This window comes from Hippocampus bargibanti, linkage group LG17 (assembly GCF_051943395.1).
Source record: "Hippocampus bargibanti isolate YZ-2025 linkage group LG17, ASM5194339v1, whole genome shotgun sequence".
In the NCBI taxonomy this organism is placed as follows: Eukaryota; Metazoa; Chordata; class Actinopteri; order Syngnathiformes; family Syngnathidae; genus Hippocampus; species Hippocampus bargibanti.
Window position 1 is genome coordinate 13,489,607 of NC_142750.1, and position 12,807 is coordinate 13,502,413.

The 12,807-nt window shown below is 42.6% G+C and overlaps 1 protein-coding gene across 3 annotated transcripts in view; it reads right to left on the bottom strand.

Annotated features, from left to right (window-relative positions):
* Positions 1–12,807, bottom strand: part of coro7 (coronin 7) — a 113,198-nt gene that overhangs the window by 20,784 nt on the left and 79,607 nt on the right. For all 3 annotated transcript variants that reach the window (XM_089019317.1, XM_089019316.1, XM_089019315.1), the window contains exons 10-14: positions 4,427–4,481; positions 4,278–4,335; positions 3,486–3,631; positions 3,305–3,403; positions 3,122–3,226 (exon numbers count right to left, since the gene is read on the bottom strand). In XM_089019317.1, the coding sequence (XP_088875443.1) occupies positions 3,122–3,226; positions 3,305–3,403; positions 3,486–3,631; positions 4,278–4,335; positions 4,427–4,481 (463 nt within the window). The remainder of the gene's footprint in view (positions 1–3,121; positions 3,227–3,304; positions 3,404–3,485; positions 3,632–4,277; positions 4,336–4,426; positions 4,482–12,807) is intronic.

Below are 12,807 nucleotides of genomic sequence, written 5' to 3' on the forward strand. Positions count from 1 at the left end.
CAGTCAGTAACACCACCGCCACCTCTCCAAGACACTTCCATACCTCGATTGGTAAATCATCAGGCCCGAGTGCCTTTCCCCCCTTCATCCTCTTCAGCGCCCTCCTCACTTCATCCTTGCTAATGCTTGCTACGTCTTGGTCCACAACAGTCACGTCTTCTACTCTTTGTTCCTTCTCATTTTCCTCATTCATCAATTCTTCAAAGTACTCTTTCCATCTTGCCATCACACTACTGGCACCTGTTAATATATTGCCATCTCTATCCATAATCACCCGAACCTGCTACAGGTCCTTACCATTTTTGTCTCTCTGTCTCGCCAGCCTGTAAAGATCAGTCTCACCTTCCTTGCTGTCTAGCCGAGCATTCAAGTCATCATAGGCCTCTTGTTTGGCCTTTGCCACCTTTACTTTAACCGTGCGCTGCATCTCCTTGTACTGCTGTCTACTCTCGTCCGTCCTCTCAGTGTCCCACTTCTTATTTGCTAACCTCTTTCTCTGTATACACTCCTGCACTTCCCCATTCCACCACCAAGTATCCTTATCTACCTTTCTTCCACTCGATACACCAAGTACTTTCCGACCTGTGTCTCTGATTATGTTCGCTGTAGTTTGCCAGTCATCTGGAAGGACCTCTTGTCCACCCAGTGTTTGTCTTACCTCCTTCCTATATGTCATGCAACACTCTTCCTTTTTCAACTTCCACCATTTTGTCCTCACTTCAGCCTTTGGTTTCTTCATCTTCCTCACTGCCAGCGTCATCCTACACACCCCCAACCTATGCTGTCTGGCTACACTCTGGCACCACTACTTTGCAGTAACTGATTTCCTTTAGATGGCGCTGTTGACACAAAATGTAGTCTACCTGTGTACTTCTGCCTCCACTCTTCTACCTTCCTTCTCTGCATCAAGTCAACCAGCTCTCGACCTTTACTTGTCATTGTTCCTACTCTTAGTTCTATACTCTTGGCGTTCCATTTCTCTCTTTTCCTCCGGGCACACCTCCCTCCTCTCCTTCTTCGACCAACACTTGTCAATTTTCCACTGGCACCCTGAAGGTCAACAGTACCAATGGCGGGGATGGGTTTTGGCAAAAATATTTACGTCGGATGCCCTTCCTGACACAACCCTCTGTATTGGGACCGGCACAATAAGACACTGGCTTGTGCCATATATATATATATATATATATATATATATATATATATATATATATATATATATATATATATATATATATATATATATATATATATATCACGGGGCAGTGACCCCCAAACTCGACGAGTGGTTGCAACAGATCCCGGGAAGAACATCGGATATCTCAGTCCAGAAAAGCGCAGTGCTGGGAACAGCACGGATACTGCGCAGAACCCTCAAGCTTCCTGGGGACCCGAGCTAAAATGGGGGACAGACACCACCCATGGGGGGGGGGGGTTAGACGAGGAATTTTATATATATACACAGTAAAGTCTCGTTATATCGATATCGTTTATATTGATAATACTGCTTATTACGACACTGTTTTCATTTCCCGTGCTCATTTCTAGTCTTTTTATGTATAATAAGTTCCGTTTAGTACGATTCGTGGTTTTTACGATAATCCGGTTACTACGGTGCTCTTTTTCATTTCCTGCCAGCCATTTTGCTATGTTTATATCGATACACGGCATCGGTCGCGCCATCGGTCGCACCATTGGTGGACCTGGTCACGTGACTAGGTCACGTGAGTTTGTTACGTGACCAGCTGCCGTGTAGCAGAGCCATTTTCATTTTCAGACGCTAGCTTGTGTGTAGCAGACGAGATTGAAGTGTTTGTGTTAAAAGGTAAAAATGGGAAGCAGAAGAAGATTGATGCCTTTTTTAAATTGCATACATAATACAGTAAGATGTAAGCGTTGCAGTTTCCCTGTTGTGTTATGTACATGCCCACTGTACTGTATATGAATGCAATAGTTTTTTGCAACAATGTTTCTTGTTTTGTCTGCTGAAGCGTGATGATTTTGAAAATTACCGTACATTCCAAACTGTGTATTAAAGGACAACCAATGTCAGTCTTTATTCAAATGCAAAACACCAATAAAAATGACTTCACGCCAAGACGTCTTGCATTGATTGTGAATCCAAACAATGGCTTCAGATACGGATAATATGCTTTCTTGTTACACATCCAGTTATGAATATGATTCAAATACACTGTAGTTCTGAAGAGGAAAGCATACATGTTTGCAATCGATTAAAGAATTATATGTGCCATTTTGAGGCAACATTGGGGGAACATCTCTCACCCAAAAAAAAGAGGCACAAAATGGCGAGCTCATGGCCAGCTCCGTTTCTTATATGGCACTTGGATGCCCTCTTTTGGCGGCTTTTGTTAATGCAGTTCGGCGCAGAATGGATATATCGACAGTACGGATATATCGACATTTTTTCTAACTCCCGAGAATATCAGTATAACGAGACTTTACTGTATATATGTAACGGAGTTGTACACTAATATTATTAAATTATGATGGAAGTGACGCAACGGTCCACAGTGTGTCCCACCCATAGTTTCCAGAACAATCTGGACGAGATTTAGGGTGAGTCGCATTTCTCTGATGGTCTGGATTAACGCGCATTTTTATGACAATATCTTATTTTATTTCCCCTTTTGTACTGTCTAGTGTTATCTAATTAGTTCCCTTATTGATTTCGAGTCCAGATTACTTTTTGTGTCATTATTTAATTAACGTTTTGTCGAGTGGAACTTTGAAGCACATTGGCTTCATAGTGCTTTTCTGTTGCGCAGTTAATCACAAGACGAAACCCATGCGACTTCACCCATCCCTTCTGCCATACTGTGTTGCAGAAATAAAAGAAATAAAAAGACACATCCACGCGTCTGGTCTTATTAAGACGGCAGCATCGTGGAGATGAAGACAGTCACTGGCTCCTGAAATAAGTTGTGAGATGTGTTGAGGCTCAATATTACTTAATATATAAGGCGCAAGGCGCAGAGTCATCTTTTGAAGAAAATTAAGGCTTTTGGGTGCGCCTTATACCCCGGAAAATATGGTAGCTTTTTTGGATCGAGCTTTGTTGACTTTTCTCTAATGCTACCCATTATGAATATACTCTTACCTTGCTGTCGCCGCTGCTAAGATCCTTCCTTGCCAGGGTTGGCTTGTTTGATGGAACCTTGGCAGCTTTGGGTTGTTTGTCTGGATGCAGGCTGACTTTCTGTACCTGAGTATAAACCATAGCAGTATTTGGAGCTTTCATGTGTCTCCATCCATCAATCTTGTTAAGAAGAATGTCCATTACCTGCTTGTTCCCCCCCTGCCACCACTCTGCCGCATCCATGGCCGGACTGAAGCCTGCCGTGTCAGGGTAGAGGTCAGCGTGGAAATCATGGCCGGAATTCTAATTCATCACACACACAACCCGTAAATGTCATTTTATTTTGTATAAAAAAAGTAAAACCTTTACTTTAAAGAAGTAAAACCTTGCGAGGCACTTGATAGCTGATGGGCACAATGTAGTTATCGGTCAGCTGGAGTACTCGCATGACTTCGCAAGACATGACGTCCAAGGCCAGCTTGGGTACCATGGCGATGCCGCGGCTTGACATGTCAGTCAGACAGTGGCTCACTACAGTTGGATCAAGGAACACAATCATTGGCTAAACACACAGTTGGGAATGAGAACATTCAGGAGGAGATTCGGGATCATGACCGCATCACCGCATATGTGAATAGATGTGTTCATGTCGATGAAAAGGTTTCTTCAGCCGTCATCTGTACTTCTTTGAAGGTGTCGGACGTTTCGCTTCTTATCCAAGAAACTTTGTCAGCAAACTAAAGTCTTACTGGTAGTTTAGGCCCTATATATATATATATATATATATATATATATATATATATATATATATATATATATATATATCCCCACTGTCCAGACATGGCGGTGCCGGACTCTGCTATGATAGGTCCCTGCCATATTTGAATCCAATATTATTTGTGAAACAAGAACAATTCAATGACTACAAATTGTAAAAATATTTTGGTTTACATGAGACAATTTGAAAATTTGGTTCGCACTTTAGCAAGCATCATGGCACTTGACATGCTTGATTTGCTTTCACGGCCGAATAAAATGATGTGGCAGGCCAGATTTGGCCCCCGACCCTTGACTTTGACACCTGTGCTGTAGAGAATATAATAATAAAAGCATTCAACAAATTAATATTGATTTTTAATAATAGCTACAAAGAATTTCTTTTTTAAAGTGAACTCGCCTTGAGAGAGGAAGGGCTCTGAAGTTGACATTTCGAAGCAGTCCGCCACTGTGTCCCCCTGTTCAAACATAACATCTCAAAATACAAATAACCTCGGGAGGGGGGTGCTTTTCTCTGCTATCCAATTATCAGAAACATGTGAGTGTTACCATGCCAGCCAGCACCAACAGACCAGTATCAGCATCAAGAAGAGGAATCAGCGTCCTAAAAATAGAAGGAGGGCAATACACAAAAGGCAACGTTATAATTCTGGTCAAGGGGGACTTTGTATTTATTCCATCTCATTACAACGTATGTGCAAAATTGCCAACCTCATCTTGAAATTTTACAAACTAGGAATCATTGCGGACCAACACCACAAGATGGCGGAATACACCTCAAGAAAAACAACTTGCCAAAATCACGGCAGTTTATAGATTCGCCCACCGAAGGTGAACAATCTCACTCGGACTGCCCCTAGTGAGTTTTTAACAATGTATTCAGTGTGTTTTCGAACACATAGAAACATTTTTTTTTTGTTTAAATCGTGAAAAAAATAATATCATGGTTACCACTGAAGTCAATTTGACTCAATTTTATTTAAAGAGCACATTAAGAAAAAGCAGAACTGAAACAAAGGGCTGGCCATAAATGTCAATCAAGTTCAATGAGTGGTGTCGTTTAGCAAGCGCCAGCCATTAGCAGTCTGGACGCCAAATATCTGCAGAGTATCAAGAATCCCCCCCCCCTAAGCGCCCCAAATAAGACCACAAAAGTGGCAGCTGGATTTGTCGTTAACAAAAGTTTTTCTTAAAAAGTTACTTGAGGGTTGAGAAAAGCTGCAACGTTAGCAAGAGCGCATTTCCGCAAATGGAATGCAACAAGTGGATATCAAAAGCGCCGGATTCTTGATCCTGGTTGTATTTTGACCAAAGAATGTCAGAGACCTTTGGATTGTGGTGGCCAATGCAAGAAAACAGGAAGCAAGGACTTAGTGGCATTCTTTCAACTAGAAAATCTGCATAATGCTCTTCCACACAGTTCCGCTTTGGTGCCAAAATGCATAATCAACAATGTTGATGTCTTAGATATGACCTCCCTCCACACTACATCATTAAAAAAAACAAATGGAAGTGAATGACGGATGGCGGGTGAGTTCTGTTGCCTGCAAATTGCACAAAGGCAGCGGCCATGTTTAGTTTGGGCAAAAGTGTGTTCCCATGTCCGAGTCTGTCCCGTCTGGCGTGGGTAAACACCTCCATTCCCACAGCGTTGTACTCCTTCTTCTGCCTGCTCCACCTTATCCCTGCCGCTCTCAGCGTGCCTCCAAACCAATTATTACCCACTAAATGCCCTTCCCTTTTAGTTTTGCCGCTTATCTGCCTTTTTCTCACAGTAAATGCTCAACGGGCGAAGTAGGGAGATATTAAGGCCAGCCAGCGCTTTATCACTGATCACGGCTTCTGTTAACAAGTGTTTTTCATGCTTGGGCCCACTTTCCCACACGCGTCTAGGCAGACAACCATAGAAACGTTCGCATTTCCATTTGCCGGTAGGCATGTTGAAACGCAGCCTCAAGATACGTGTGCACACGCATTAACAACAATGTTATATGAGCCGGCGCCAGTGAGCTGATTCCCGAATCACACGGACCTAGCGCGAAAATGAATGAAGGAATTGTGTGTGTCCGTGTATAGTACACAACAGTCACTAATCTTACACAACACACACTAATCTTAGCAAAACTGTGTGGTTGCAATTTAGACACACACACACACACACACACACACACACACACACACACACACACACACACGCACGCACACACACACACACACACACACACACACACACACACACACACACACACACACACACACACACACACACACACACACACACACACACACACACACACACCCCACACACACGCACACACACATGACCACTGTGATGTCACGAGAGGCTGTGTCCTGGAGGGCAAATCCCCCTAAGATGGCTCTCACCCAGAGAGAGTCTTGGCCCCACCTGGTGGATGGCAGCAATTAAAACCACACACCTGCAGCTGATCAGGGCTTGATTGGCAAGCAAGGCTCTTAAGGCAGAGAGCCTCTGAGTGTGGAGCTTGGCGAAAGACAAGCTCGATTGCTGTGCTCTGTGAAGAAGTTGATTGCTGCGTGGAACTCATTGCCAGTTGGGACCACACGACTGGACACTGGATTTGAACCTAGCTAAGGTGGCTAGGCTACATGAGGAGGACGTCAAGAGAGGTGAGGCCTAGAGACTCTTGTAAAAGAACTCCGTCTTCAGTTTTACCTCAGAAGAGACTTTATTTGGATTTAAGTATCAGAAGAGACTTTATTTTGATAGGTATTGGAAGAGACACTATTCAAACCTTTGTTGCTTGTGAATTCCCCCTGGAACCCTTGATTAAAACCTTTTGTTTGTATCCAAACCTGTCGTCCATTGCACTTCTTGTCCTGTCCGGATGAGAGCTAGCCTCTCATGATATCACACCACTAACAACCTCCGGTAACACAGGTCATTCAAGGTAACCTGTTTTTGTATTTTTATTTATTTTTTCAAATACACTCAAACTAAATTCGACTTGGGAACTGACCACGGAAAACCAGTCAATTGCGATCGACTGGTTAGATACCTCGATGTTGACCTCTATGTTGACCCAACCCAGCATTGGCTCAGTGTTTTTGAACCAGAGCTGGGTTAGCAATTTCACCCACTTTGGGTTATTGTAATGCTGTTACAGTCAAAACTCGATTTTCGAACGTCTTGGTTCTTGACGAATTCGGTTTTCGACCAAAGATTTTGGGTTTTTAATGCCTCAGTTTACACCTAAAAATGGGTTCTTAACCTAACTGAGGGCACCTGAATGCATCTCTAGCCTCCCTTCTGCTTCCTTATACGTCACTTCCTTGTGTCACGTCTCATTGTGACTGATGCGTTATCTTCACGTAGAGTTCCAATCGCGATTTAAAAAAAGCAGACATTGATTACATTGATTATAATGGAAAATATTTCCGTTTTCAACCAAATTGGTTTTCAAATAGGTTTCTGGAACGGATTATCGTTGAAAACTGAGGCTTGACTGTATGCTCTTCTTTTTCTTAAGGGGAAACACAAAAACAAGATGTCAAAGGAGAAGCAGACTGGCATAAAGAGAGGAAAATGGGCAACCGTAAAGGAAAGAGGGGGTGATTTTCAGAGACTGTTGGCAACCATCGATGGCCACGTTTAACAGACTCTGCCCATGCATTCAAGTGAGGGACCAAATGTTCTATGGGCACTATTAGAGACCATATTAAAGATGCGAAGAGGGAAATAAAAGGCCTCTCCTTAAATAGACACCCCAGCCACTATTTCCAGAAACACTCTAATTAAATGTGCGCATCCCACTAAAAAAAAAAGCCAGCTGACATCTTGTCATAAGTGTTCTATGAAGGAACCGCCCCAAATCATCAGGAGCCACATTGAAACGCAGTCACCCGCCATATGAGAACACGGTGCGGTCACACGCAGTTCATGCGCATGCTTAAAAGCTACATCTGGGACCAATGAAAGCACCCCCCTCAAAAAAAGGCCTAACTTACATCGTTGAGAAAAAGGTGAAACAAATAGTAAGAAGTCGGACAAAGTTATAGGTTTAGTTGACCGAGATCAGTATCAAAGGCAGGTAGGAGGAGTTGGGTGTGGGCGAGCAAGACTGGCCTTTTGTGTCCCAAGTGTGGGTGGACCACAACAAAGACTTCAACACTCAAAGCTTTGATCCAGCTGGTTTACACAAGATCTCGGTGGAAGATTGGATAGTTACTGAAAACTGTCGCCAAAGACAAACACTTTTATCAAGTTGCTTCAAACACCAACCTTGGGGGACATTCTTTACATATAACAGCAATTAATTGAAATAAATTTCAGCCAGCTATTGTTTCACATTTGTTTTTTTTAGTTTAATTTCAATTATCTTCAACATGTGTTTGGGTTCATTTGAAACATGAATATTGGCATTGAATTGGCATTGACAGTCAACTTTCCTCCTTTTGTTGATTGTTGCCATTTTAGAAAATTGATGAAAAAAAGATTCATCTTAAATGGGAATCTAAAGAAACGAATAGGAAAAAACTTTCCAGAAACTGACCAAAAGCCTCATTTTGTGTCATCCAAAGAGAACTGTTGCATGGGAATTGTTAAGAACTTGAAGAAATGAGCTGGATATTTGCTAAATTGTTGTGATTTTCTTCTAGTTAACTCATTGACTGCCAGTCGATGTGCAAAAATGTGTCCACTTCAGTTCCAGGGTTTTTGCCATTTTCACTCAAATTGCAGGACCCACAGAATATTGAGTTTTAGGACTACATACATATTCAATACACCGTAAGAAACCTTAGACTCTTCTTTCATCAGAAAAGACATGAAGGTAGCTGGTGTGAGAGAAGAGGATGCACAAAACCGGGATAGATGGAGGACACTGATTCGCTGTGGCGACCCCTGAGGGGAAAAGCCAAAAGGAAAAGAAGATTATTATTATTATTATTATTATAGGCACCCACCCCCCCCCCCCCCGCATGAAAAATTAAAACCGAACAAATTCGGGAATGGCGCTCCATGTTACACTTTTCAATTGATGAATTCGGGAATGGCAGCAAATAAGTTAAATTATTAACAAAACAAAAAGGAAGAAGAAAATATTTGCATCTTTTGTGCTGCCCAATGGAAACTTTCAGTAGGATTTGACGGGAATGCTCAAGATTATGTTATTGTCACAAAAAAAAATCATACCCCAGAATAAAATGTTCTGTTACTTTGGCAACTCATCAGATAGCCTTCTGCCAGCCTTGTTTTTTTGGGCAGATGTCTCAAAGGAGTGCTCCAATTACACATCATTACTATTAACCAGAGACGAAACAGCCATCTGCAAGGCCAAACTGGGTCAAAATAATTATCTTGATGAACCTTTTTCGCTTCCCTCTGATCCACAATAACTGCTGACAATAAATCCAAATTAAAGTGTCAGAAGGTTTTTGCCACCATTAAGAAACAGGCCATCTGATTTGCCGCACGGCTCTTTTTATGCTGATGTTTTGCCCCATTTCAAGCCTTTACATGTTGCGGTTGCTCAAACATTTAGTTGAATTGAAGTTCTGTTCCCAAAGAAAGTGACACCTTTTACAGCTTTCTGGCGATGTCTTCAATGTGTGTATGCGTGTGTCTAGGAAAGCAGATCTGCGGCTTTTGGAGCGATTTCATCAAACTTTATCTCCAGAAGCACATCATAAGCGTCGCTAATTGCAGCCACAAGCCTCGTCTGACTAAAAGTTTTGTACTGATTCGGGGAAGACACTCATTTTCTTCTTCCCGCTTGGTGTTCAGACTGTGGAAAATATGCTTCTCGTGGGCCGCCGGAGAAGAAAAAAAATATAAAAAATAAAGACTGTTAAAAGGATAATGCGACTTCCAGCCTACAAAATGTGAACTTGAGAAATCCAACAGTGTTTCGGGTCAGCAGCGGCACAGAGTGCTTTTATGAGGTTGGCTTCGGCGGCGGTTGCCATTCTTTTCAGTTCTTTAGTTGTGATATCATTAAACCAGCCTGATGCAATGTTATTACACTTGTCTGAGGGTATCGGCCACAGCTAATGGTTTTAAATGCACCTTCTCTGCAGATCCGTGGCTGCTCACAGTGTCTCACACAAAGGCAGAAGTGGTGTGGAATAATCCACAAGGGATTAAACGGAATTCATGAGGGGAACCAAGCAAGAAGATCCTCCCCAGAATGGGGGATAAGCACTCTGGAAGAAGGATACAGGTCAGAAATGCTGATGGTGTCCCCTGACATGAAACAAAAGGAACTACCGGTCATAAAATATTTTACATTGGGGGTTTTCACCGCCACGAAAGCGTTCAAACAAGTTAATTCCTGCATACTCATCTGCCAACTTGCCTGTATAACTAGCTCCCAAGATACTATCTTATCGCCTACCAATGTACTTACCTTACTAAATACCAACCTTGCTTACTAGCTAGCTACCTATCTACTACATACATCTTTCTAAATACCGAGCTAGCTTACTAGCTAGCTACACATCTACACCTTTCTAAATATCGACCTACATTACTAGCTGGCTACCTATCTTCTACTTCTTCTTTTCCTTTCAGTGTTTCCCTTCAAGGGGCGGCCGCAGCGAATCACTGACCTTCATCTTCAGAGGTCTGATTTGCATGTTTGTTTTGGCCAAGCTTTGACATCGGATGCCCTTCCTGACACAACTCTCTGTATTTATCCGGGCTTTAGCTACCTATCGCCTAGCTACACCTTTCTAAATAATGACCCACCTTATTAGTTAGTTAACTATTGACTACCTACTGAGTTAAATGAAGTAAATTTCCTCTAAGTATTCTATATCGGGTTTGTGAACGCAGGAGAGAAGTGTTTTAGGTTGTAAGTACGTAGGTACTTACTTGTACAACATATTGTAGCAACCTACTTCTAACCATGAAGGCAACCTTAAGGAATGTTTCATAACAACTAACTTCAACGAGCTACCAAAGGTACTCGTCTTTCCATCAACTAAGCCTAACTATCATTTGCATTAATTTCACCTTTGTGTGACTCACACAAAATGATTTGGACCATCATTAATTTTGAGACAAAAAAAGAGGTGCGTAGAAGTGCGTTATATTCGTAAAGGCTTTACATTCCTAAGCTTAAGAGATCCTGGATGCTCAGCAGGTCTTTCCGTGAGCACAACATACCCTCTCCTTTCTGCTTGTGTGTGTGTGTGTGTGTGTGTGTGTGTGTGTGTGTGTGTGTGTGTGTGTGTGTGTGTGTGTGTGTGTGTGTGTGTGTGTGTGTGTGTGTGTGTGTGTGTGTGCGAGTGGAGCTTACCTTATTTAATAAGAGCATCGGGCTTGGCTTCAGAAGCCATTTCATTAGATGGGAATTAGACTCGATGGAGGGGAAGGAAAGCGAGGCGGGTCGGACAGGAGGGGCCAGCCATGGGCTGACGTGCCGCCTGGACGGGCTGCCAAAGCCTGCAGTTTTTATGATTTTGTTTTCATGTCCTCATATTAACACTTGTTAACTTATTTTTATTCATGTGTGACAACATCTCAAACTGCTTTGAATAAAAAAAAAGCAGATGAAGGGAAAGTTTGAACAAATGTGTGTGTTTTATGTGATGTGTTGTGTTTACTATTTTACTGTTTACTGTAAACAGTTTTGTTGAAGGCTTTCTTACAGCTGTAGCTGGAGTGAAAGCGCTATACTGTAAATCGGGATGTATTATATTGTTGTGTCAAAATTCATCCCTCAAGGCTCCTGGCCTCTGGTCGAGGACTCAAACTGAATGAGGGACGGACACCAGTCGAGGGGGAATGAGGGGACACCAGGATTTTTTTTATATATACAGTGGCTTACGAACGCTTTAGCTAACGAACTTTTCGCTTTACGAACATTAAATTCGCGAGAATATAATGGCATACAAACTAGTTTTCGGGAAACACACGGAGCACCACAATGGCTGGCGGACTAGTGTTCAGCGGATGAACCCCAAACCACACGGCCGAACAGCTCCACCGTGGCTGCCGGACTACTTTTTCACACAATCCTTCTCTGAGTGCATACGTGGTTTCTTATCAATGATACATTTTCTATTATGGAACCGAAAAAGACCCCACCGCAGGCTAGTGTTGAGCCGAAGAGGACACAAAACAAAATTACGGTCGAGCAGAAGAAGATTTCCAGACTTAGTGTCCCAGTACCAGTATGCTAAGTCGACCATTGCACGCATACAATAAGAAATGTAATGTCCCGAAATGCTGTTATGGCACTGAATGTGGCTTGTTTGATTGGGTTAGAAATAATCTGTTCCAGGGTCGTTCATTTGCCAACTAATCTTGTGTCGTACAAACACATTTTCACAACATGCAAGGGCATATTTGTTTTAACTCTGAAAGGACAACCGACGTCTCGAGACAAGTTGTGTCCATAATTTGTAAAATGGCTTCAAATGACTTCTACTGAGCGTATTTTACAAAGATTCCACCGCATATAGCTATATTTTCCGTTTTAAGACTCGCGCTGAATATTCAGGAAATCTTGTTTTTGAGTTGGTGATGAGTCCGTACGTGACGTCACTAAAGGACCGCCCCATGACCGTAAAAAAGACGCATTGTAGCGGTCCTTCCATCACGTCAATGTATTTTGCTGTACAGTGGTACCTCGGTTCTCGAACGCCTCACTCGAAACAAATCGGAGTTTGAACAAAATATTCGAGATATTCTTGCTTTGGCGTTCGAACACCAATCGGTGTTCGAATGCCAATACGACGCGTGAGTGCGTACGCGAGGGTGGGGTGCTGAGCGGCGTATGGGTGTATCGCTCTCTCCGTGACCTGTTGTCGCTAGCGGATGTGCTGCGTTTTGCTCTCGCATTTAATATAGGTGTACGAAGAGTTTTAGCACCTAATCATGCCTCCAAAGAAAGTAAGTGCTGCTAAAAGTGACAAAAGAAAAGTAGTGCGTACAACTATTGCAT